We start from the raw sequence: 27,295 nt of genomic DNA, 5'->3' as shown, positions 1-27,295 counted from the left end.
TTGTCTATAATTTAAAATACATTTATTTAGTGTTTCCATTTGTTTCTGGTTTTGTTACACAAAGCTGTTAAATAAATACATTCTCTGCAGTCACTCAGGTTCACACCTACTCGCCACACAGTTGAGGTAGAGAAATCACAGGCTGCACAGGACTCCACACAAAGACAGCTCCCTTGTGTGTCCACTGCCAGGCGGGCCAGCAGTGCGCCTCAGTGCCGGCATAACCTGGGTGGCCGGCGGGAGCAGGGCAGCTGCTCACTCTACTGCCCATAGAAGAGAAGAAGATCAAAGAGGCTTTGGCCTGTGGGAGTCGCTTCATCCAGAAAGACATTCTAGTATATATTTATACAGAAACAAACCAGCCGGCAGATAGTTTCATTCTGCCTTGTTTTAAAAAATAGCTTTTCTGAATATTGAGGACATAGAGCTAAATGTGGCATTCGATAAAAATATTCTTTCCTCTGGACTGGTAGGCTCTTTCCCCCAGATCTGACAGAGATGGAGCTCCAGTCGGCGGTGGTAGTGTGACTGGGTACAGGCATCTGAAGAGTACGGGGTACACTCCCACCCACCAGCCACTGCATACCGCCACCCACACGCATCCTGGGAACGTGGCATTCATCGGTGGGCTCTAGGAACCACAGGAGAATAAACTTTGCTATTTACACATCCAATAGAGACCAGAGGCTCTCATCCACATAAATAGGTTTCCTTTAAGACACAGTCCCACCGCCACCCCATGCTTGGGTCTTCTGGACCCCTGGTGCTTCTTTCCTCAGTAGTGCCTGACTCCTTGCCTGCCACCTGCCTACACTCTAGCCTGTACAGCCATGGGGTTCCCACGGACCTAAGGCTGGGCTTTCTGGGAGCCAAAGAGTCACCATACTGCAGAGGGACACGGGCCGCTGGATGCTGACCATGCCAGCTCGGAATACATACACTCGCACACTCACACAACACATGCACACACACTCATCGCCAGCTCAGTGTAGCCACCTTTCCCCTGCAGAGACATCAGCGAGACCTGATGAGAGCAAGTGTGTCTGTCTCCATACCTCCCTTGGGGACACAGAGCAAGAATGGCTTCCTGAGATGGACAATCAAAAAGCTGACCCTGCCCCTGTCGCCGAGCCCATGGCTCTAGTGCCCCAGACCCCCAATCTATATCCAGCAACCTGATCTCTGCACCGGCAGGGCACAGAGCAGGGACCACCAAGGGTCTCTGACCCCAGGTAAGGTAGAATCGGGGAGTGGGCTTCCAGAAGCCTTGTGGGCCACGGCTAGACTCTATTGCTCCATTCTTTCCAAACGTGACCTTGATTTAGTGGTTTCAAACTAGAGCAAGCAGACGAGGAGGGAGTATGAAGGGAGGGAAGGCAAGGCCTCCCAGATTGGCTTGACTGGGCCTGGGGCAGGTCAGACGGAAAAAGCCACAGATTAGGAGGTAAGGGGACAGGGAAAATAATAATTACTATATTAGTTAAATAATAATAATTTAAAAGTCACTGATACTCCAAGGAAGTGCTCAGGGTCAGAGGGCCAGAGGCTACGCCCTGTAGATGGAGTGGCTGCCCTCTCCTAGTGGTTTGGCTCTCTGAAGACAGTGCTGGCGTCAGGCTGCTGGGCCAGATGAGGCCATGTGATTATGAAGGTGCACCTGCCCTCCAAGCCTCAGAGGAAGCCAAGAGGCACGGAGGGCTAGTCGACACACTGGTCCCTGACAAGGGCTATACTGATATGTCAGGGACACAGGCAACTGAGAAAGCATTACTGCAACGCTCTCGGGTCAGGAGGGGCGGGAAGCTCAGGCCCAAGGCATAAGCAAAGGGTCGAGGAGGCCAGACAGGGGCCAGCCCCGCCCTCTGGGCCGGGAGACAGCCAACCAGCTGTCTGTATACCAGGGCCCAAGTGCTGGGGGCATCTCTCCTTCCTTGCAGACCTTTTGTGTTGTTTATAACACCCGTGCCCCACACAGCAGGACAGGCTGGACCTGCAGGGCTCACTCCACGCAGGTTAAGACCCTTTGCACTGTGTGCAAAGCCTACACTCCCCGCTGAAAGGCTGGCAGGGCCGGGGAGTCAGCTCCTGCAGGCGTAGAATTCTTCCGGCGCTGTATGCAAAGCCCACACCGCTTGTGGCGGGGCCGCAGGGCCTCGGGTCAGCCCTTGCAGGTATAGACCTCCTCTCTCTGTGTACACTGCCTGCACTCCACATAGCAGCACCAGCGGACCTGGCATTGGCAGGGCCTTGTCACCACACGGCTCTGTGTGTTGTGGCCGCGGCCACAACAAATACTCTCACAGTTCTTCTCTCGGTGACACCTGCGGCCTGCCGTGCCAGGGGAAAATCGGCCAGCCAGGCAGAAGCTGGGAGAGTCGTCCAGGTGTACCAGCTCTGGTGTTCGGGGTAAGGGGTCACCGCCTCCGGACCCGGACGCCCGGCCCCGCGGTGGGGAGATGGCACCCGCCTCGCCGGTGGCTTCATTGGTAGTGCTGCCCACCTTGAGAGAGGTCTCATATTTGTGTTTTAGGTGCTTGCCCACCTCGTGGAAGGGTGCTAGCTGCCGCCAGCAGGTCCGCACCGTGCAGGAGCCAGACACGCCATGGCATTTGCAAGTGGTCTCCACTCCAGCCTTTATTACCTGCAAGGGGAGGGGGGGTTGGAACATGAGGAACATACCAGGAAGACCCGGAAGCATCGGAGAGGCTGGAACCTCGGCCCTGGTGACCCACTCTGCAACCCTCACACAGACTTAGACCAGGGCCTGGCCAGCAGGGGGCAGCACTGCCCAGTACACAGAAGTCCAGCAAATAGGATCATAGGCTGGCTCCATTCCCCTCCAAGTCAAGACTGGCAGGGGCTGGCACGTTGACATCCAGGATGCACCTCTGCACCTCTATGAGCACAGCCTGGTCCACACCCCGTTTGAGACACTTCTGCCTAACCTTATAACCATCCCTGCCCCACTATCAACAGTTACAGCCTTGCCAGTCTCCTACTTCTGATCCCAGCACGTTGCTCATGAGATGGACAGCTCAAGGATTCCCCCAGGGCTGTCTAGGCTGACCACACCTCTCCTGAGTGCAGAACTCCAGTAGACCTGACTCAAGCCCTATTCACTTAAGTGTCAGCCTGTGAAAGGCATGGGCGCAGATGTAGAGAGAGGTAGAAAGTATGCTTCAAAAGGGTAACTTAAGAAAATATTGCACCTTCCACGGCTAACTCCCCAGCAGAGGAGGCTGCACTCTTCTCCCCAAGGCTACAGGTTGGAGCAGGCATGGTTGAGCACCAAAATTCCAGGTCTGGTAAACTTCCAGGGAATCCTGGCTAGGCCTTTCCCTCCTCAGGATTTAGGGCTCTGTCTGAGGAATTGCCTGCCTGGTCTCTCAGAGCCAGGGTCTCTCCAAATATTGTTCAAATCTTAGAGAGTTGTGAGGCAGAAGAATGTCAGGGGAGGGGGAGCTCTTCCCAGGTAGGCCCCAAGCCACTGCTGAGTTCTCAAGCTGGCCCCCAGGAGCGTCCTTTGGAGAGGGATTAAGAAGTGTAGCTACCTCCTCACGCTCCTGCCAGGCAACCAGAGAGTCCCACTTAACCATGCTCTCCTGAGAAACCAGGACAGATTTAATTAGAGCATGGCTGCCTGGGAGCGGGGAGCTGATGGAGCACGTTCACACATTCTGACTTTTCATTAATAGCTCAAAAGGGTAAGGTGGAGGGAGGGTCCAGCAGGAAAGAAAAGCACAGCCTGGCCTTGGAGATTGAATCTGCCCTCCCGGGCTTCCCTCCCCACTTAGCCTAGGCCTGGGAAGGCACTGGTTGGGAAGGAGGCAGACCAATCCTTTAATAAGTGGGGGATTCAGAACTCCGATTACTCAATAACAAGGAGCTCAGGGCAGGACTGGCTCTAATTACCTTGCTGTCCTCCCCAGACTAGAGATGCAGAGCCAGGCGAGGGGAGGAGGAAAGGCCCCCGGCTCCTGAGGGAGGCATGGACCCTGCTTTCCCAAGCCTGGGCTAGTGTGTGGAATTTGGGTCATTCAAAGCTGAGGTAGAGGGTGCAAGGGGCTCTGTCCTGTTCCCTCTCAGCAACAGGTAACCAGGGGCAGCCGAGCTGCAGGCAGCATCTAAGACATTCAAGAGCCCAGGCGCCTCCAGAGCATGGGGCACCACCATGCCTGCAGCCTACAGCTCCGCAAAGGCCTACTAGAGAGCTAAGAAATCCCTTCTTTCGCTTGTTTTTAAAGTTGGGTCTCTGTCTACCAGAACACAGACCACACTGGGCTTGGGTAAATGGGTCCTGTACCCTCAGCTCTTCCTTGGAACCTCCCATCTACTATACGGTGGCTGCTCTCTATTCTGTGGTGACCCTGCCGGTCACTGTGGCAGGTGGGATACAAACCTCCAGTCTCTGGGACAGACTCTTCCCGGGACTACCATAAGGTTGACTAGTGAGCACATCTGTCCCCCATCTAAGCAGGGCTCCAGGACCCTAGCTGGCCAGCACAGCATGGTTAGGACCCTGGCTGGCAGCCCTAGCTCCTGTGTCCTCCCAGCCCTTTTCTTCTTAGGTGCCCCTAACACATACTGTCCTCCGCCCACTCCCCCTCTTACTCCAGCCTCCCTGTATCCAGCCTCTCTCCCCTGCCCTATACAGGTCTCAGAACCAGCAACTCCCTCATCCCGCCCTGTGCCCCACCCAGCTTGCCTTCACACCCACGAGGTTGTTGTGGAAGTCCACTCGGGCTCGCAGATCCTTGCTAGACCGCCGGCCCAGGAACTCCTTGACAAACTTGCTGCTGTACTTGAGGTTGTCCCCACAGCCGCCCCACTGCCAGGCCTCGCGGTTTTCCAGGTCAGGTGCCTCGTCACAAGTGCAGCGCTCCATGCGACCTGCACTGCAGGCCTTGGCTAGTGCATGCGTCAGACCCGCAGAAGAGATGGCGTAGAGGAAAGCAGTCTCCTTGAAGCCTGGGGGCCAAAGTAGAGTTAGTGAGGCCCAGTAGTCAGGCAGGTGCAGTGTCTGCACAGCACATGGACCAACTTCCCCTGTGTGCTGTGTGCCAGGTAGGGGTTTGGGGTACTGTGCTTCTGAGGGCCTTCTGCAGGCATCTGAGAGAGGTGCTGGGGTTGCTGAAGTATGTGACAGGCTGGGGAGCGGGTAACACTTCACAGCTTACTGTGGTGCCTCTAGCGTAGTGGTCAGAGATCTCATCCAGGTCCCCAATGTCTTGGCCTGTCCCTGGAGTCTTTGGCAAATCTAATCTAGCCTCAGATTTCTGGTTCTCTTCTAACCTGTCTATCATTCCATCCATCCATCCATCCATCCATCCATCCATCCATCCATCTATCTATCTATCTATCTATCTATCAATCATGTATTCATCATCTATCATTTATCATCTATTTGTACATTTCCCATTATCTATCCATGTCTACCTATCTTCTGTTTATTATCAATCATCTATCTACGCATATAGATTGGCAAGTATTCTACCACTGGGTCACACCCCTATTGCCTCAGGTCCCGTTTCTGAAGGCAGAGAAGAGATTCTCATGAGCCACTGTACTTGGTGGAAGGCTTTGCCCTGGCCTGAGGGTTTCAGTCAAAGCTGATGGTGTGCACACATGACAGGGTGAGCCTGTAGGGTCTGGGTGAGGGAAGCAAGCGAGAGCTTACCTCGCTTGAGCAGGCTGGCTCGGTAGCGGCCCTCCAGGGTGCAGTTCCAGCGCTCGAAGCGGAACTGGTACTGGCACTCCAGGGCACTCATGCTCACAGCCTCCACCAGTGTCTCCGCCACGCCCGGGTCCCTGCGGCACATGCGACGCTGCTTGCGCTCCAGCTTCAGCCTGTCGCAGGCCTTGTAGTGAGCTTGGGCTGCAGCCTCGGTCTCCAGGGTTAGAGGGAGTATAGTCAGGGGTTCACTGCCTGTTAGCCTGAGGATGGAGAGGAGAGAGTGAGCCCCTGTCACCGTCTGGGCTGAGGTGTCTGAGAGGCTCCCTGGGAACAGAGGAGCCAGCACACTGAGCCAGGACAGAGGTACCAAAGTCTAAGATAGGAGCATCCAGCCCTAGAGAACCAGAAAGAATCAGGCAGTGCACAGAGACCTTCCCTGAACCTGCTCTTCCTCACATCTCTCAGCACGGCCTGTTCCCTACCCAATGTCGGGGACTCCCATGTAACCCAAGGTCCTTACAGGTGCCCAGAGGTGGCCTCAACAGGTGCGTATGTCATTATCAAGACAGTTCCAGTTGATAACAGCACTGATGGATAAAGTCCAGTCCCCAGTCACATCCTTGAGAGAGTATCAGTGTAGGACACTGTGCGGGGAAAGGCCAGGGCCAGGACCCCAGGCTATGTCCACACTCTCCTCCTCCCCAGCTTGGGGACTCAGACTCAACCCTGTGCTAACACCAGCCATGAATGTTGTATTTGGGATGGTCTCTCAGCCTCAGGACCTCAGGCGCACTGGCCCCTGGTGAAGCAGACTCCAATCTTTCACCTTTAGCAGCACCTCTGAAAACTATGTGCGGTGCTAGCTTTTGAGAGCATTCTTCACCATTTAGTGTCAGGATAGCCTCTACCCTACTGCATAGGGTTGACTCTAGGAGTTCAGAGAGTACTGACAGGGCCTCGGGGGGTACAGAAAGAACAGGGGTGGGGAGGGGGCAGTCTCAGGAGTATAGAAGGGAGGGATGATGCCTTAGAGAGAAAGGAGTTGTCAACTGAAAGCTCTAAAAGTTAGAGAGAGAGACCTGGATTCGGAGGAAACTGTGAGGCAAGAAGGGCCAGGGCCCAGTCACAGAAGCCTTGAATCATCAAAGGCTAGAAGTTGAGCTCAAAACTTTGGGGTCCTCCAAAGGAGCTGGGCAGAGCATCCTTCAGAGAACTTTATGATAAAACGCAGGCTTTCCACCAACTCTGCTTACATAGATAGCTCCAAGCTTCAGCCTCTCAGACACCAAAGGCCCCAGGTCAGCTCCCACCAAAGTAGGGTCAGGGAGGCTGGGGAGCCAGACTCAGCGATGCACAGCACTATGAGAAGAAGGCAACTCAGAGACTGGAAAGCTCTGTCTTCAGACAGGGATGGACGAGAAAGGTCTCAGCTGCCCATCTTCCTATCACTGGGATACTCCATCCAAGACAACCCACAGTCGAGGCCCTTAGGAGGGGACAGGGACTGGGTGTAAACATGCAAATGGGGTTTTGTACAGATAGAGGGGAACAACAGACAAGCTGCAAAAAGAAGGAGGAGGAGGAGAAAGAAGAGAAGGAGGAAGAGGAAGAAGGAAGGAAGGAAGGAAGGAAGGAAGGAAGGAAGGAGAAAAAAGGTTGAAGCAAGGGATAGTGTGTAGTTTCCCCTGATGCCTGGACATGTCCAGACAGCATCAGTTCATGTTCTGCCTGAGGGAACTGAAGACAAGGTACCCCTGAATTCTTGGGCAGACATGTCTTACCGTGTAAACGGGGACTTGAGGAGACCAGGGTCCCTGTCCGGGCCAGCCTGTTCCTCTATTGCCCTTCTGGAGCTGACTTGTCTCAGAACTCTTTCTGACTCTGGGTGGGCTTGGCATAGATATCTGGGAAGGTGTGCCATCAGAACAGTATGTAGGGCCACAGGGACAGGGCTAGGATTTGGGTGTTTAGAGCACTTAATACAGGGGGGCTTGTTAGGAGGTGGGGACCATCAGGGGAAGGTTCTGGGAGACCAACGTCGAATGCAAAAACAGCCAGAGAAGTGCTGGGAGAGAAGATGAAGGGTCTTAGGAGAGCACCAGGAGGGAGTGTTTCCTTCCTTGTGAAGGTATCAGGCATGAATGGATCTGAATACCTAAAAGGACTAAAAACCTTTAGGGTATTATAGAGGGCACAGAGATAAAGGGGCAACAGACAACCTGGGAAGCTGTTTGCAACTTATTTTTCAGAACAAAACCAACTGTGAGTGGGTGTGTGAGTGTGCGCGTGCGTGCGTGCGTGCGTGCGTGTGTGTGTGTGTGTGTGTGTGTGTGTGTGTGTGTGTGCGCGCACATTAACGACTGTGGAGATATATATCATCTTCTTATAAATGAACAACCACAAGAAGTAGTCAGAAGTAACAGTCATAGCAGATAGGAGTAAAAGGTGTAATATATGCTGTGCTTCGAGTGTGAAATGTCCTCCCTGGGTCATGCTTTAGACATTTGGTCCCCAGCTAGTGGCATTATTTGGGGAGGGGGCTTCAGAACCTTCAGGAAGTGTGGCATGGCTGGTGGATGTAGGCTACAGGGGTGGCCATAGATGGTTATGCTCAGCCCTGGCTCTTGTCACATTCTTGGCTCCCAGGCCCAGAGTGATACAATCAGCCCTCTGCCACAGCGCTCCGCCATGGCTCACCCAACATCATGGACGGAAACCCTCTGAAGCAGTGAGCCTGGACACATCCTCCTTTCAGCTGTTTCTGCTGGGTATTTTGGTCACTGGGGTGTAAAAGTCACTAACACAATAAGTGGCAGTACTGTACTCCGTGTCCCCAAAAGTTAGAAGGATTTCGAATATCGAAGACCTGAGGTGTTTTAGAAAGCAATGTGTTAGTTTACTCTAACTTCAAAACCAGATAACCACGTGCTCATACAAAAACATCATGGATGGCCCCTCAGTGTGCTCAGGTTGTTGTTATTATTATTGTTGTTACTATTATTGTTATTGTTATTATTGTTGTTATTATTATTATTATTATTATTATTATGTATTAGTTACAAAATAAAGAAAATAGCTGGGTGGTGGCTCCCAGCACTGGGGAAGCAGAGGCAGGTGGATCTTTGTGAGGCCAGCCTGGTCTACAGAGAGAGTTCTGGGACAGCTAGGACTACACAGAGAAATCCTCAAACAAAACAAAACAAGTAACCCAGCTGTCCATCTTCACAGAAAAAAAACCACATGTAGTGGCACAGGTCTGTCATTTGGGCCAACCAGGAGACTGCGGACGGAGAATTATGAGTTCAATGCCATCCTGGGCCAAAAAGCAAGACCCAGACTGAAAAAAAACAGAAATAGAGGAGGGGAAGAGGAGAGAAGGAGAAAGGAGGTGCGGAGGAAAGTTTGAGGTACAGAAGGTCTGGCTAATTGTAGGCCAACTTGACACAAGCCAGGATCACTAGAGAGGAGGGAACCCCAACTGAGGAAATGCCTCCAGAAGATCAGCTTGTAACAGGCAAGTCTGTAGGACATTTTCCTAATTAGTGATTGACATGGGAGGGCCCAGGCCACTGTGGGTGCGGCCATCCCTGGGCTGGGGGTTCTGGGTTCTCTAAGAAATCAGGCTGAGCAAGTCATGAGGGGCAAACCAGTAAGCAGCCTCCCCCACAGCCTCTGCATCAGCTCCTGCCTCCAGCTGCCTTCCCTGTTCAGTGCCTGTCCTGACTTCCCAATGGACGGTGATGAGGAAACAAAAGCCTAACAAACCCTCTCCTCTCCAAGTTGCTCTGGACATGGTGTTCCACCACAGCACGAAGTTCCTTGAAGCTGGTCCCGGGATCCTCAGAAGTGACACAGGCAGCCCGCTTACAATGAAACAGGCTTGGTGTTGATTTCACCTGAGTATAAGCCAGGCTCCATGTTCTGAGTGCATGCAGCAGGCTGCTCTGAGCTGGGATGTTGGGAGGGTATATTCCGTGCATTTGGCTTATGATATGTCACAACCATAAGTCAAGGGGCAACAGGGCCACATGGTCCTCACAGGTGATGGCAGAATGCAGTGCTGGTGAGTGTGTGAGAAAGTAGGAAAGGGCTGGATGTGCCTGACACACTGTACTCTGCCAACACAGAGCCCACACAACGCCCCACAGATGGCATGCCAAACAACCTGTAGACAGGCTTGAAGACAGAGGGAAACACTCAGGACCAGCCATCTGGGGAGGGGACACAGTCTTTCTGCCACAGCTGTGTGCATCCCTGGGCATAGATGGCTCCTCCACAAACACATGGCAAGTGCCTGCCTATATGACTCTCCACCCAGAGGTTGTGGCCCTGAAGCCCAGACAGCATCCCCTATATCCTGTCCTGGCATGGCACAGGCCTTGTCCACCGGACCAGCTGCTTGCCACACACGGAGCACCTGCTGCCAGGCTCAATGCAGCTGCCGCCCAGCCCTGGTGGTGTCTGGCCCAACATGGCAGACAGAGCCAGCTGCACAGCTCAGCACAGTCACCCAGCTGGGCACACACATCTTTCCAGGCCTCAAGAGAAACCCACAATTTCTCTTGAGGTCAGGGGACTCAGGCAACCTTACATGATCTTTCGGGCAACCAAAGTCCATAACTCAATCACATATTGTGCCTGCTTCTCTACGACTCTATTTCTATCTATCTACACATAGGCCCACCATCATACACAGGCAGACAGACAGATGGACGGACAGACAGGCAGGCAGGCAGGCAGACACATGTACACACACACACACACACACACACACACACACACACACACAACCACCCCCCAATATTACAGTGGCTTAACAGGATGGAGATGCAGATCAACAGACAGAGTGCCTGCTTGTCATGCACAAAACCTTAGTTCTATAAACCAGGCATGATGGCACACACATGTAATTCCTGCACTTGGGAAGCAGAGGCAGGAGAATTAGAACTCAGGCTCACCCTTGGCTACATATTAAGGTTGAGTAGGCCAGTCTAAGTAACATGAGACACTGTCTTCAAAGAGTTAGTTCAATGGCTTCAAGCATTCACTGCTCTTGCAGAGGACTGGGATTAGACTCCCAGAATGCATTTGGTGGCTCACAGTCATAATAATTCCATAATTCCAGGAGATCTGACACCCTCTTCTGACTTCCATGGGCACCAGACACACGTTTAGTACACATACACATGTGCAGACAGAACGCTCATACATAAAAAACAAAATAAATCTAAAAGCAGCAGCAGACCAAAAGTAGACTGCATCACGTAAATTTTAGTCCTAAAAATACTAAAATACAGGAGGGAAAAAAAATCACTGATCTTGGCAGTTTTGTTTGTTGTTGTTTTAACATGACCATAAAAGCACACTGAATAGAAGACAGAAAACAGGGCTTCACCAAGGTAAGTAAGTTGTGTCTATGGAGCGAGGAAGCAATCGGCAGGGAAGAGGAAGAGCTCTGAGCAGGGGCCAGCATCCAACTCAGCTACCAGAAATAACCGCTTGAAAACAGGTATTGGGAAGGCTCAGTGACTAAAGCACTCTGCTCTTCCACAGGACCTAGGTTCAATTCCCTGACCTCGCACAGCAGCTCACAGCAGTCTGTAACTCATCCCAGGGGATATGATACTGTCTTCTGGCCTCTGTGGGCACACACGTGCAGGCAAAACACCAGTACACATAAAATAAAAATCAATCAATCAAACAGAACTAACAAAGGAACCTAGAGAGATAACTCTAAAACAGACATACACACAAGAAAATAATCCTTGCCTCACATAATCAGGAAAATGCCAATTAATAAAATGTATCACCTCACTACACATGTGGAGCTCTGATCATCACTGCAAGGGATAGAAATTAGCACAGGGACTGTGAAAGTAGGGGGGTTCCTAAAGCAAACAGAGCCAGAACTATCACGATCCGCCATCTTAGTTACTTTCCTACCGTTATGATAAGACACTGTGATCAAGGCAATTTATAGAAGTTTACTGGGGGCTCACAGTTCCAGAGAGTGACTCCATGATCATCATGGTGGGGAACATAGCAGCAGGCAGGCAGGCATGGTGCTGGAGCAGTAGCTAAGAGCTTATATCTTGAGACACAACCATGAAACAAGGCAGAGAGCTAACTGGAAAAGGCATGATGTTTTGAAACCACAAAGCTTGCCCCCAGTGACGCACCTCCTCCAACAAGGCCACGCCTCCTAATCCTTCCCAAACAGTTCCAATAACTGGGGACTGAGTATTCGGATATATGAGCCCAAGGAGCCATTCTCATTCAAACCATCACTCCAGCTACCCTACTCCTGGGCATGACTCTGGAAGAAAAGAAGTCACTTCATCAGAGACCCCTGCATCTCCGTGTTTGGCACTGTCACAAGAACAGAGAAATGGAAGCATCCTTGGTGCCCATCAAATTATATGTAGATAATGAGAGCAAGGCGCACCCACATCGTGAAGGAGATCGTGTCGTTTACGGTCATTCATGAGGAACTGAAGACCATTATGCTAGGTGAAGTGAGTTGGATATGGAAAGACAAGGACACCCCTAAGAGTAAGGTGAGAAATCTCGGCTCAGAAGTAGTGGGCAGAGGTTACCAGGTGTGCTGGGAGGTGTCAAATAAAAAGATACAAAATCTCAATGAAACTGGAGAAGGCAGCTCAAGAGGCCTTCTACTGCGTGGTGGCTATACCAACACTGGAGCAGGCTGTGCACAGCCAGTGAGACTGGCGTAGAGCAGAGAGCTTGACAGTGCCCACCTTCATAGAGCAGGTGGAATTCACTGAGGTCACCTTTGATACACCCAGAGTGGCATAGCTAGTTCTATTTTTAATTTCCTAAGGAATGACCCATTTTATGCTCTCATTAACCGTGCAAGAACGCCTTTTCCACCTCCACGCTATTTCCCCTCCCCCCTTGCTTCCGTACAGCCCTCAGCCTAGGTTTATAGCCTCAGCTGACTGTCTCCCACACTCGACCTCCCCAGCCCACATCACTGTGGTCTTTGGCTGACCTGGCTGCTACAGCAACAGGTGTACACATACAGCCATGCCCTCTGATAGCTGACGGCAAGACAGTCAGGTCAACGTCACAAGTTGGTCATCCAGCTGCAGCCAGCCTGGCACAAGAATGGCCCCAAAAGACAACAGAGAACAGAGAGGCAAAAGCTGGGACTGGTGCCCACACATGTGCCCGGACTTTGTAATTCATTATGAGGGAAGCCGGGGCAGCAAGCACCTTCCCAGCATACGTGAGGCTGAGCTGGGAATCTGTCACTCTTGAACATCTTGACATCACCCGGTTCATGGTGAGATCCAGACACTGAACATCTCTCCCTGGGTTTCCTTCAGGCTTATGAGTAGAAGTCACACACAATCAAATGTTGCTTGCGTTTTTAGGAGAGTGAACATCCCCCTTTATCTGTAAAGGGAGGCTTGGAAAAAACCCAGCTTGGACAAGACCTCAGTTCTGATTATGAGCAAAGCTTAGAGAACATGCTTTGGTCAGGATACCTGTGCCAGAAGCATGGCTAGACTCTGCCTGGGACTTTCACCTGTGCACCTTTCTCTTCCACGTACTTCCTGTTTAGTCTTGGTTCTCAGAGAACCTTCTGCCGATCTCCCCTGAAGAACTAACATTAGATGGAAGAATTCAAGAACGTCAGGAACCAACCCTGTGGAACAGCTCCACTCGACTGCCACCTCTTCTCTTGTCACCTACCATAAAAACCCAGCATTTAAAGACTATTGATGTATCGTTCACAGATATATCAATCATCAGCCTGAAATTTAGGACTTCCCCCATAGCTGGAATATAGTGGTGTAAACCTTTAATTCCAGCATTCAGGAGATGGAGGCAGGCAGGGCTCTGAGATTAAGGCCAGCCTGCGCTACAGATCTAGTTCCAGGATAGACAGGGCTACACAGAGAAACCCTGTCTCAAAAAAACAAAACAAAACACCAACCAAACCAAACAACGACAAAAGACAAAAACAAACAAAAACCCCTCCATCTTGCTGCTGACAACTTACAGTAACAAACCAACTTACTTCCTGTCTAGATGGGTTTACCTGCCGACTCAGGGTACTATATTATATGCAAATATATGTGTGTGCAGCTTTTCATGTACAAAAGATGCTCATGGACAGAGGCTGGTGGTCAACACTACACCTTCCATAACTGATCACTATCTTATTTTTGGGGGGAAAAAAATCCATGTTTATTTAGTGGCTGGAGAGACGGTTCATTTGTCAAAAGCACTTGCTGTTTTTATACATAACCCAGGGCCTGTTTTAGTGATTGTGGGTGAATCCTTGGGATAGAATTGCTGGGCCAGGGAACTAATTCTTAGCACCAGCATGGCGGCTCACAACTGTCTGTAACTCCAGTTTCACGGGGTCTGACAGCCTCTTCTGACCTCCATGAGCACTTTATGTATGTGTGTGCCATGGTGCACAGTTCCAGAAGTCAACTTTTTTCTCTCCACTATATGGGTCTTAGGGATCAAATTCACAGGCCACCAGGTTTGGCAGCAAGCACCCTTACCTGATGAGCCATCTTGCCAGTCCTCCATCTTACTTTTCAGACAGGGCTTGGAAGACGTAGAGATCTTCTAGCCTCTGCTTCCCCAACCCTAAGGTTACAGGCATACATCAATCACGCCTGCGCTTTTACATGGATCCTGAGGGATCCAGGACCCTGGGCTTGCATAGCAAGCCCTTTACCAACCGAGCCACTTAACTCGAGTATTTCATTTGAATGGAGCCAGACGACAGCTACCCTTTGTGCCTGGTTCATTTCACTAAGTCCCACTCTTGGCTCTTCATGCCAAAGAATATTGAGCTGTTTTCTTTAGCTGGAAACATTCCCTTGTGTGGAAGGACATCTTGCTTGTTTATTCCTTGATGGATGGGCACTTGGATTGTTTCTGCTCTTCAGAGGTCACGTGGACCTGTTTCGGTTCTTGTGGGTGTGTCCTTGGGACAGAATTGCTGGGCCAGAGACCTTCCAGGAACTGTTGGGATGTTCTCCAAGGGAGCTGCCCCACCTTACATCCTCAGGCAGGGTTTCTGGGGTTTTCTGGCCCTTCATCGAGGTGAGCTACCACCCCTGCAGCACACTGACCTTAAGTAAATGATCCTGCCTGTCAATTGTCTTCCCATGACTGTCTTTGCATTTATTCCTGCTGATGGATGCTGCTCAATGCTCCCAAGCCTCGCTCCACCTCAAAATGAAGCAACTGTAATCTCTCCAGTCACTAACCTGCAGCTCCAGCCCCAGCCCTAGAAAGCCACACAGAGCCCAAGTCACTGATACAAAGCCTGAATCACAGCCTCACAAGATCATAGGAGACATGACCTCAGAGAGCCACGGGAGACAAGTCATAGCACTGAATTCCAACACAGTGCCCAAGCCATGGTCTCAAATCATCATAGAGAGACTGAGGCATAGCACCAAAGACCAACAGGGAGACAGAATTGTGGCCTCAGAAAGTCATACGGAGTCCAAATCGCAGCTTTACTTCACCATACAGACTCTGAGTAAGAAGCACAGATTAAAACAAATCCCGGGGGTTGGGGATTTAGCTCAGTGGTAGAGCGCTTGCCTAGGAAGCGCAAGGCCCTGGGTTCGGTCCCCAGCTCCGAAAAAAAGAACCAAAAAAAAAAAAAAAATCCCAAGTCATAGCCTGAGTTCATTCTACATAGCCCATTACTACTTCAGAAAACTATACAGAGCCCCAGTCAGTCTCAGATCTCATACAGAATCTGATTTCCAACCTCATCACCAGGCTGAGCTCAAGGTAAAACTCAGTCCTGTCTCCTGAGATTCCCCACTGTCTCCTGAGATTCCCCACTGTCTCCTGAGATTCCCCACTGTCTCCTGAGGTCCCCCACTGTCTCCTGAGGTCCCCCACTGTCTCCTGAGGTCCCCCACTGTCTCCTGAGGTCCCCAACTGTCTCCTGAGGTCCCCAACTGTCTCCTGAGGTCCCCCACTGTCTCCTGAGGTCCCCCGCTGTCTCCTGGGGTCCCCCACTGTCTCCTGAGGTCCCCTGCTGTCTCCTGAGATTCCCCCACTGACTCCTGAGGTCCCCCACTGTCTCCTGAGGTCCTCCACTGTCTCCTGAGGTCCCCCACTGTCTCCTGAGGTCCTCCACTGTCTCCTGAGGTCCCCCACTGTCTCCTGGGGTCCCCTGCTGTCTCCTGAGATTCCCCCACTGTCTCCTGAGGTCCCCCACTGTCTCTTGAGGTCCCCCACTGTCTCCTGAGGTCCCCCACTGTCTCTTGAGGTTCCCCACTGTCTCCTGAGATTCCCCCACTGTCTCCTGAGGTCCCCCACTGTCTCCTGAGGTCCCCCACTGTCTCCTGGGGTCCCCTGCTGTCTCCTGAGATTCCCCCACTATCTCCTGAGGTCCCCCACTGTCTCCTGAGGTCCCCCACTGTCTCCTGAGGTCCCCCACTGTCTCCTGAGATTCCCCCCTGTCTCCTGAGGTCCTCCACTGTCTCCTGAGATTCCCCCCTGTCTCCTGAGGTCCCCTGCTGTCTTCTGAGATTCCCCCCTGTCTCCTGAGGTCCTCCACTGTCTCCTGAGATTCCCCCCTGTCTCCTGGGGTCCCCTGCTGTCTTCTGAGATTCCCCCACTGTCTCCTGAGGTCCTCCACTGTCTTCTGAGGTCCCCCACTGTCTTCTGAGGTCCCCCACTGTCTCCTGAGGTCCCCCACTGTCTCCTGAGGTCCCCCACTGTCTCCTGAGGTCCCCCACCATCTGTGCCCAAGTTGGTACATTTTTCTCTCATTCTCTCAGTCTCCTCAAACTTATGCTTTGGTGGCTGTCTCACAGGAGCCTTCATCACACCACACTGGACCTCTCTCCCTTTGCTCAGCTTTACCATGAAGTCCTGACCCTATAAGGTCAGGGGTCTTGGCTTGCTATTCTCATTCACGCATACCTGTCCATTTTAAACCTTTTCTTTGTTTCATTTTAGGGACCCCCTATTTCCCCTCTGCTCATTTACAGTTTAGTAATCAATACCCACCTTACTTCCATCTCTCCTTGACAGGAGGTTGTCACTCACCCAAGCCCAGTGCTAACATAGGCCACCTGCTCACACTCTTGCCACCAGTGATATGCTATTATGAACTTTAAGTCCAGCTCAGGGCCAAGGAAACATGTTTCAGTCGGCACTGTCTCACCTGTCACTTCTCAGAGGCCATTCTCTCTGTACTTCTAGGGAGGGGTGGACCTGCTGCCAACGTGAGTGTCAGCCCCTTGGCTCTCAGGAACATCGTGTCATCTGGGTCCTGTTCTCTCTGTCTCCTCTTCACAACTGTCTTCAGTATTCACAGATGTACTATGAATACATTCCTTTGAAAAATCACTCTTCTTCTCTGGGTTTTACCCATTCTTAAATCTTCTGCATAGTTTTGTTTTGGAAAATACTTGCCTTTTCCCTTGGAGCATCAGCCCTGTCCAGCTCCCTCCCCTGCTCTGGACCTTCCCAGTAGGGAGGCAGCTCCCCTGTCCCACATCTGTCTGCTTCTCCACCAGCTCTGGGTAATTCTTCTGACCAGCTCCCAGCGTGCTAATTCCCCTCAGCTGTTTTGAATCTGCTTCTCAATCCATCTGTCACTGGCCCTTTCCCCCTCGTTGTTTGGTGTTTCCAAACTGCTGGGTCAGTTTTTTTGTGGGTTCCCTCTGTACAGAGATTCCTAGCCTATCTGCTTTCATCGGAATCCCCCCAACCTCAACTTTAAGTGCTTTGAGCACTGTGGTGCTGTGGGCCTGGTGTGTCTGTGGCTGCTTTTCCATGCACGCCTAGTTGTCTTTGACCGTGTGCTGGTTGCTGTCTTTGACATGAACAAGTTGAAATAAGTTATAAAAGATGGAGGCGGGTTGATGGTAAAGGGTAACCTCACAAGCTGGACATTTACGCAGAGCCTCAAGGAGTCATTTGGAATCTTTGCAGGAATCATGAGAGACCTTAAGTCTGGACTCCCAAAGCCAGAAAAGAAGTGGGAAGGGGAGCTGGAGAGATGGCTCAGTGGTTAGAGCACCGACTGCTCTTCCAGAGGTTCTGAGTTCAAATCCCAGCAACCACATGGTGGCTCACAGCCATCTGTAATGGGATCCAATGCCCTCTTCTGCTGTGTCTGAAGATAGCTACAGTGTACTCATTTACAAAATAAATAAATATATCTTAAAAAAAAAGAAGTGGGAAGGGACTGGAGAAATGGCTCAGTGGGTCAAAGGCTTATTGTATAAACAAGAGGACCTAAATTCAGATCTCCAGCACCCACAGGAAGTCCTAGCCTCCCAGTGTGCACCTGCAATCCCAGGGTTGAGGTTAAGGTAAGGCGGACCCCTGGGTTTTAATGGACAGCCCATCTAGCTGAGCTGGTGGGCTCCAGGTTGGGCAAGAGGCTCAAAACATAATGTAAAGAGCAATAGAGGATGACATCTGGTGTTCCAGACCCCTGGCTTCTACAAGCACATTCACATGTATACATACACCCATGTATGCGCACGCACACAGATACGCCATACAAAAGGAAAACATGGAGAGTCTCAGGAGTTGAAGGAGACAGGAAGGACCTGCAGGGAGCCTTCAGCAAGATCCACCAACACCTTCAATTCAGACTCCGAGTCTCCAGAATTGACAAAGAACAATTATTGCTGCTTATATACACTCCATTGGCATGTAGTCACTTGTATAGATCAGGGTCCAATAGCAGCCCCCTGACCCACCCTACAAAAATTGTTCCCATGTGGGGTAGTCAGGCTGCTATGGCCATAACAGTCCGAAACCCAGGACAGGTTAAGTTCAGGCAAGGCTGGACCCTGGAGTGTGATGGAGACTCAGGCCACCATCTGGTGTCTTGCGAGCTCTTGGGCCCTGGTGGCTGTGATGAAGTCTCAGCTGAGTGTTCCTTGCTGGAGCAGGCTCCAAGTCAACGTGTCTCCTTGCCATCTCTATGGGCCTATCGATATGGGCTTCACCTTACTGGCCTTTGACAGCCTCAAAGTTTAGCATCCACATGCACATGTATGCGCATACATGCCCCTGTACACAGGCAACAGAAACATGCACATGGGTACATTCACACAAATACCAAGACACATGCAGGACAAATACATTCACACAGACACATGTACATACACGCAAATCCAGCTTCAACTGTTTTCAACAAGAGGACACTGGCCCCTGCTACTGGAACTGGGGTACCAATACAGATGTTCTCATTCTGATGGGTTGGTAGGTGTTTTTACTCCAGACACAGGCAGGACTCTAGAGGACAGAGCTAAGGTGGCATTGCTTAAAGTGTAGCATCTAGAAGAAGCCAGATAAGACCAGACCCAACAGCAGCCCCCAACCCAGACCAAAAGCAGGCCTGACTTAAGACTGCTCCCTTGGCAAGGAGCCCAACATGGTCTCCAGGGAACATCCACACAACACCAGTAACCAAAGCATCCCAAGCTGGCTCTCCCACCTTCTCCATCATTCAAGTTGCAGCCACTCTGGAAGGTGTGAGAGCAGCTGGAAAGAAGGAAGAAGTCTGCAGCAGGGTGGACCACATGTGAAAGAACTGCCATTCCAACCTGCAAAGCCGCATGGAGCAGGAGAGGACTCACGGGTAGACCACAAGACTGATCCTCTGAGTGGTCAGTGCCGGCCCCCTAGGATGCTGAGAGGTGACCACACTACCAAGGACCCATACCCACAGTGACCTTCAGGGAGCTGGCGGACAACCTTATAGCCCACTGGAGAATCAGTGCTGATGATTACTCCTGAGTCCTGGACAACCTGGAGCTGTGACTGCTTAGGGACCCAAGTGGCTCCTTGGAGGACCAGCCAGGAAATCAAGAGCTGGGGATAGCTTAAAGTGAAAGTGTACCCCAATCCTCCAGCCCAAGCTACTCACACACACAGGGCGGGCAGAGGAGGCAGCCCTTCTAAGAGCAAGCTCCCAGAGTTGATCTTGTAGTTCTCTATCCCACCAACAAGCTAGGCCACCCCCTGGGCCACCCTGCCAGGGAACCAGCTCTCCCCTGGGCCAGGGTGGAGGGAGCCAAGGGTGCAGTTCCAGAAGCCACAGCGCCCAGCCGAGGAAACCTCAGCTCCGCCAGACAGCATTTAATTTCTGTGTGAAACAAAATCAAAACAAATTCCAGGACTGAGAGACGGAACTGAGATTAACCCTCTGTCCTCCTGCAATCGGCTTCCAACCCCGGTACCGCCATGTCTCTGGGGGTGGCAACATGCCCAGGATAAGGCCAGAGATGTTTTCTGCAGAGACACTGGTCAAAGGCGGCGAAAGGGCAACCATCCAGTCTTCCTCCCTCACTGCCACTGCCTTGGAGGAGCCAGGCTCCTGGGGACTGCTGGATAGATGAGTACCGTCCAGCTACCACCCCAGGATCCAAGGTGCTGTCCAGCAGACCCCATCCATCACAGGCAAGCTTGCTGCAGTGCCACAGTGCTGCACCGGACCTCTGGGAAGAAGATGGGAACAGAGCTTCCCAGAACTGCCACCCTGTGTCCAGCACCAGTCTCAGATAAGACCAGTCATAGAACCCCGACGCCGGAAGCAGGCAGAGCTGTGGGACCCTCTGCAGCCACCAGCATCACCCCACACAGTAGTCCTCCCTAGAGGACTCTACCTCTAGCTGCTCAGCTGTGTGGGGCTTTGAAAGACTTAGTTCCCATCTCCATATCCCCATCTGCCAGGATGCAGATGGTCCCAACGTCCTCAGGCTCTTGGAGCTTCCAGCAAGCATCTTGCCCTGGGCCAGACCTCCAGCCCACTTCCCCTGGCTGCTCCGACCTCAGGTATTGCGATGAAAAACAAACGCAGCTTGTGGCTTGCCTTTTCCATCGCCTCGTCCGGCTGCCTGGCCCAAGGTGCTTTAGGCTGCCAGCTGGACAGCTGGGTTTCCTCCTGTGGGTAGGGGCGTAGGGCCAGCAGGGACCTTGCCAGAGGGGCCAGGCCTGTGGGTCACGGGGGCAGGGCAGTCTGGAACCACCCAGATCGGCATGTATGGTGAGTCTGTCCCCAGACACCTGCCATCGGGGCAGTTAGCCATAGGTGTACTTTCAGATTTACCCTGCTGGGCTCGCAATGCATGGCTGCCCCTGTGTGTCCATCCATCCAGCACGCACAGGCCCCTTCCTCATAACGATCTCAGGCATGCCAGGAGGTAGGGTGCTATGCCAGCCGGGGAGCCACAGGCTTGGAGCGGGCAGCCACACCTCTTCTGGGCCACATCTAGTAGGTGAAGTCAGGACTCTAGTCAGAGTAGTGGACCAGGGTAGACTATGAGAATCAATATGCAATGCAGACCCCCAGGGGGATAGAGGGTACTCCACTGGCCATAGGCTGATAGTGACCTTCAACGAGGGGGCACAATGTGCAGCTCAGAGAGGACTCATAGGAGACCCCATGAGTCCACAGTGTTATTAGGGAGAGATTGACACATCTGGGCTTTACAGAGCTTCCCAGAGGAGGCAGCGAGCCAAGCAAATGCTGATTTCACCCCAACTTCCCCTAAAACAGCCTCCTTATGTGCTTCAGGGGGCCTGGCTTCGTCCACAGGCATCCAAGGTTCATGCCAGAGGCTTCCCTGACTACAGAGACAACTGTGCCTTGTCCAGAGTCTGCTGCAGCCAGCCGGGCACCAGCAGGGCACCCGCCACACGGCACAATACACAAAGGCAGCGGGTGCCTGGCAGGCTGGACTGAGAGGGCAAGTGCAGGAAGCCTGTCAACAGGTGTCGTCTTTCCAGCAAGGAGCCAGGCGGGCCTGGCTGCCCCCCTCCAACTAACCCTTATCAGCTCATCACCCTCCAGGGTTCAGGGCCTCCCTGGGAGGAATCTATCCTTGTGCATTCTTTCCTAGGGTACAAATTACCTGCACACCTTACCCACGATGGTCAAACCCGGGAGTTGGCAGGGAGGCAAAAGCACAGGCATTAGGTGCCTGGTGCCTTAAGGCCACCTAGATGCTGCCTGGCACCTACCAGGTTATACAGGCACCAGAGCCACAAAGGCAGGAGGCTGAGCGTATGGCGAGGACAGGAGCAAGATTAGGCCAGCTGTCTCCCCGTCCAGACGGCTGTCGGCTCTGAACAGGACATCTGCTCACACAGCTGAGGGGGGCCAGGTGGCCCATGCTGGCCTCACCTTAAATCCTACCACACTCCTGCTCAACACCATTTCCTGTTCCCTTTAAGCAGCATGGGGAACATTGTACACCCTAGTCTGAGGGGGTGGGGTGGGATGTGGGCTTGGCCTGTCTGTGCTGGAACCCAAAGCAAAGTCCCTCAATTCTAGGAGCCTGCAGATGGAAACTCAGCTGGGGCCCATACCACACCTGCTGCACAGCCTACCTGGGAAGCTAAGCTGACTCCTCCAGCTTCATCTGGTTGCTTCAGGTAAGTTGTTCAGGGAGCTGCAAAGGAATGCGGACTCCGCCTCAGCAGGCCCCAGAGAGCTCTCCTCCCCTCAGCCACCTCTTGGTTTCCCCTAATCCTCTGCCAAAAGGTCTCACCCACAGAGCCCCTTGGCAGAGGCCCCCAAGGCCAGCCCTGTCTGTTCTCACTTCTGCTCCACAAAGCCCCGCTCCCTGGGTGCCGACCTGTGAGCATCCTCCAGTGTCCTAAGCTTAGCACCTAAGCTTAGCAGTTCAGCAGAGATTCCTGTACCCAATCACAGCCGTGACTCCTAATCTAGACCTGACCTTCCAGTCCAGACTGCCCAGCTTCTGCCTACTCAGCTCATGACTGGGCCCAGACCCCTGACTTTTTTTGGTAACCTCTCTTCCATCCCGACACATACTGTGAAGGCTCTGTACAGCTTGGAGAGCCTGTGCTCTCAGACTCTCAGACCCAGAGCTCTGCCTGGACCCTTCCCAGGCTCCCCTGACTCCTCTAGGAGCTACCTGGATGCCCCTTGTCCACATGGCTGTCAGGCCTGAGCCAATGGCCACAGGTTTTTTCTGTCCAGGCTCCAGGATAAGAATGAAGGATGGAGTAACCTCCTGACCTTTTGACCCGAGGGGATCTTCCTCTTCTCATTCTTTTGAATACCCAGACTTGAACCCCACATAGGGTTCTCACAAATAAAGGATACCCCCTCCACTCTTACACCAAGGCTGGGGCAGGCACAAGAAAGGCACCTAAAGGTTCCTACCACCTCTGTATGCAGGGATGAGAGACTCCATTTGTGCTCCAGTCAAGAAATAAAACTTCTCCGTCCAGAAGAGGTCCAGAATATGTAAAGAATTCTCACACAACAACAATAACAACAACAACAACAACAACAACAACAACAACAACAACAACAGCTTTGAAAGGGGCAAAAGAACTGAACAGCCGGTTCTCCAAAGGAGGCATGCGGATGGTCAAGGAGTCTTAATCCCCTTCCTTCTCAGCACTCCAGAGGCGGAGTCAGGCAGATCTCTCTGGGTTGAAAGCCAACTTGGTTTACCAAGTGAATTCTAGGACAGCCAGGGTCACATGATGAAAAGACCCTGTCTCAAACAAAACAAAAAATAAACAAAAAACCCAACCCTCCAACCAACCAACGGAGAGGAGTGCCAGAGACAATGGACATCCTCAGCCATTGAACCCACAAGGAGACATGTTTCATGCCCACTAGGATAGCGAGAAGTAAAAACAATAATGACAAAAACCAGAATGTGCTCGGTGATGACATGGAGAAACTGGACCCCTGTACATTTATGGGAGGGATATAAAATATTGTAACTACTTGGGGAAACCTTTTGGCAGATCCTCAAGACGTGTAAAGTAGAATTGCCTGGGGACCTAGCAATTCCATTTCTAGATAGGAGCCCCTCCCCACGGTGAGTATCCCCAAGACCAAAACACAGATACATGGAAGGAAAAAAAGAGAGAGCGCGCTGGCGTTCACAGCAACATTACTAGAAATAACCAAGTGGTGGAAACGACCCGAATAGCCATCAACTGACAAACAGTGGGGGGGGGGGTTTGTTTTGTTTTTAAAAAAGACTGTTGTGTAATCAATTCGATCATAAAAAGAAGTGAAACACTGATTCACGCTACAACATGGATGACCCTCCAAAAAAACATGACACAGAATGAAAGAAGCCAGACACAAAAGGCCACGAAGCGTATGGTCCCACTTCTACAAGGAGTCCAGAATAGGAAAATCCATGGAGACAGGACGATTAGTGGTTGCCAGGGGCTGGAGGGAGGGGAGCGGGGAGTGACTGCTGAGTGGGTATGAGGTTTCTGGGGTAAGAAAATGTTCTGGAATTAGATAGTGGTGATGGCTGACAGTTTTGTGAATATACCCCCAAACCACGCGGAGCTGGGGGGTTTCTCGGGATGGGAGTTATATTCAATAACGAAAAGGAGGCTCTGAAACCACTCAGGCCCAAACAGTCCACAGCAGTCCCAAGCATCTAAGGTGCCTTTCAGAAGGGGACATTCAGGCATTCCCTGGGAGAAATAGGATGCATATGGCCGAAACTGAGGAATGAAAGCCAGTCTTGGGGCTGGGGATTTAGCTCAGTGGTAGAGCGCTTACCTAGGAAGCGCAAGGCCCTGGGTTCGGTCCCCAGCTCCGGAAAAAAAGAACCAAAAAAAAAAAAAAAAAGCCAGTCTTAAGGTCTACAATGCACCTTCCTAGTTTGAAAACAGAACAAAACAAAAACAAACAAACAAACAAAACAAACAAACCAAAACACGGTAGTGAAAGTCCTTCAAGTTCACAGAGGCCCCTGCTAGAGAGTTAACGCACTGCTTCAGTTCTTGATCCCTACTTCCACTTAGTCAGGGAGCTCTGCGACCTAGCAGGGAAACAGAGCCCAGAGTTCCAGAGGTCTGCTGCTCACACCAATCCTCTCACTCACCAATTCCCAGGGAGGGGCAGGGGGCTGAGGGAAGCCTCCAGAGGGTCTGTGTCTATGTCCCCAACCCACATGTGACCTCCGGCTGGCCCTGAGAACACAGGCATGTAGCAGGCAGCAGCTCTGGGAGAAACTAATGGAATTACCACCTGCTGATCTGCAGACCGGACTGGGATGAAAAGCTGAGCCAAGGGAAGAAGAGAGGGAGCCCCTTCCCCATGGCTGGTGGCCAGCCTAGAGGGGTCCAGCAGCAGGGTGGCCAGAGGCCTCTAGAAGGGAAGGGCAGCCAGAGCTGAAGGGTTGGGTTGCAGCTCTGAGAGGGGGTGGGGAGGGCTCCTGTAGCCACGTGACCCTCCCCGGGGCCAGCCTCTCCTCTCTGGGTTCCTGGGCTGTAACTGGAGCCGTGTTCCTGCCTGGGAGCCTCCGTGCCAGGCAGAGCTTTAGAGAGGGGGAAGGGAGAGGAGAGCCCCAGATTCCAGCTCCTTCTCCCTACTCCCTACTCCCTACTCCCTCTCCAGTTGGGCTGGGAAGGGACACTTGAGCACACCACATTCTCACAGGCGCACCCTCAGGCTCCAGTCCTGCCAGGCCCCTTCAGGATTTCCAGACACATATCCTCCCGTGGCTGGGGAAGCAGTGGGACCGCTGGACACAGAATAGCCTAGGATATCTCTTGTGCCCCCCAACATACGTACATACTCCTCAGAAATCAACTCCAGAGAGACCTAAATCAATGAGCCTGTCCTCCCAGGCCTCCTTTGGCTCTTGGTTCAACAGGTACCCACTCTGTTCATCTTTGGGGTCCTTCCTCCAAGCCTAGTCTACTGGGTCTACTGGGCAGCTGCAGTAGAGGAGAGCTCAAAGGCACGGTCAACTTTCCTTGAGGGGTCTTCTGAGTCAGAGAGCTAAGTAGAGGTTAACTCAAGCCATAGCAATACTGATGTCTACAGTACCTGCTTGGGAACTAGCTGACCTATACTTAAACCCTACCACGGAACCAGAGTTCCAACACCCCCTACATGAGCCAAGCTAGAGAACTTTACCAAGATGCAAACCATAGAGACAGCTATGAGAGGATGAGAGAGATGGACAGGAGGCAGTGCAGCCAGGACTCTAACCCCATCACCTGTAGGTTCTGAATCCTAGGGCCACAAGCCCAGCAGCAGAAATCCCAGAAGGAGCAAAGTGGCTGCTCATGCAATACCAGGGTGTGTCAGAAGCCTGGCTGGGCCAAAAGAGAGGAAGGCACAGCTGGCTGATGGGCTGCTGTGACTCACCGCGGACCTGTGGCTAGACGGCCATCCTCAGCCCTCCCTCTTGCCCGCGGGTGAGGCTTAGGGCTGCACAGATGGCGTGCAGGGGCTTGCCAGGCCAAGGCCCAGGGGTTGGACCAGGGGAGCCAGGGTGGAGGAGACCCTGGGAACCGAGACATGAACTGACCCTGAAGACAACCCAGAAGAAATGGACAGACAGAGGAGAAAGGAGGAGAAAGAAAAACACAAAGGGAAATTTTCCCATGAAAATATTTTATTTTCTTTGAGAACAGGATACACCTGCAGGGCTCCTCGGCCCAGCCGCCTCTCCCTGCCCTGGCCGGTGCCAGATTCCTAGACCAACGGGGCCCTCTGCCGGCCACACCGCTGCGAGCCGGCACTGCAGCCAGGGGCGAGGGAACAGGTGACCGGCGAAGGGCGGCGGCCCAAGGCGCAGTCCAGGGCACCCAGGACCAGGGTTGCGACCCGAGGGGCTAACCAGGGCTCCCAGAGGGGGAATGAGAGGGTGATAAGCAGGGAGGGCAGACAAAGCTGGGGCGCTGCCATGCATGATGCCACCCGGGACCTTGGCGAACTCAAAGTGCAATGGGTGTCCCTCTAAAGATCGCTGGGTTCAGGCATCCCAGACCTGGGAAAGCTAGTAGAGAGGGAGGGACGAAAGGAACTAAAGGCGAAGAGACGCGCCCAACGACGCGGCAAAACTGCTAACGCATAGACAGTCGAGTGCGGGCGGCGACCCCGCGGGACAGTGGCGGCGTTTACCCCCTGGGTCAGGTCTCCCAGACGTGTTCCCGAGGGCTGAGGTCGGGGCCAGGCTCGGGCGAGCGCCAGAAGAAAGCACAAGAAAAATAAATTTCTCCAGCTTGGAGGGTTTTTTTCTCCCCTTTGGGGCTCAGTGCAAGGAACATCTGGATTTTGTACGTGTTTTTTTGTTGTTGTTAAATTAACTTTTCCAGGAGAGAAGGGGGGTAGTGGGCAGGGGCCAGGGAGGCTCCAGCCTTTTGGCAGGAACACCGCGGCCTAAGGCGGCGGCGGCGACTCGGGAGTCACGGTGGACCGCGGCCCCGAGCAAGCCCGTCGGGGACACCGACCCCTCTACCTCTAGGGCGCACGGCGGGCAACGACCTGCGGACCGAGAGGCGCGCTCGCTGCCAACTAACAACTCCAAGCCACCCGTGTACCCCGCCGAGCACCTGGCGAGTGCTGTCCCGGGCTCGATGCCCCCGTCCGGCCCCGCCGCCCTCGCCCGCCCTCGCGCGGCCGCCCGCCGCGGGCACCTACCCGAAGTAGGCGGCCGAAGGGCGCAGCGCGGCGAGCAGCAGCGTCAGCCCGAAGGCCGCGGCCAGCCAGCGCGCCAGAAGGGACCCATCCAGCATCTTGCCGCGCCGCGGCGGCTGACCATCGCGCTCCGGGCTCCGCGCAGGGCGCGCCGCGACCGCCGCCCTCTTATAGCGTCCGCAGCC

At 52.8% G+C, this 27,295-nt stretch overlaps 1 protein-coding gene and 1 long non-coding RNA gene across 2 annotated transcripts; one reads left to right on the top strand and one right to left on the bottom strand.

The window, feature by feature from the left end:
* Wnt9a (Wnt family member 9A) lies at window positions 1-27,295 on the bottom strand. The gene is made up of 4 exons (NM_001105783.2): window positions 27,114-27,295; window positions 5,678-5,934; window positions 4,706-4,968; window positions 1-2,641 (listed from the first exon to the last, which is right to left on the bottom strand). Exons 1-4 carry the CDS (start codon window positions 27,206-27,208, stop codon window positions 2,159-2,161), a joined length of 1,098 nt encoding a protein of 365 aa, NP_001099253.2. The 5' UTR covers window positions 27,209-27,295; the 3' UTR covers window positions 1-2,158.
* LOC148002889 (uncharacterized) lies at window positions 19,753-23,963 on the top strand. Its single transcript, XR_015631656.1, has 3 exons — window positions 19,753-20,497; window positions 21,999-22,099; window positions 22,872-23,963. It is a non-coding gene; the product is annotated as an uncharacterized LOC148002889 (long non-coding RNA).

This window comes from Rattus norvegicus, chromosome 10 (genome assembly GCF_021556685.1).
Source record: "Rattus norvegicus strain SHRSP/BbbUtx chromosome 10, alternate assembly SHRSP_T2T, whole genome shotgun sequence".
Lineage (NCBI taxonomy): Eukaryota > Metazoa > Chordata > Mammalia > Rodentia > Muridae > Rattus > Rattus norvegicus.
This window is presented reverse-complemented; position numbering and strand designations above follow the sequence as displayed.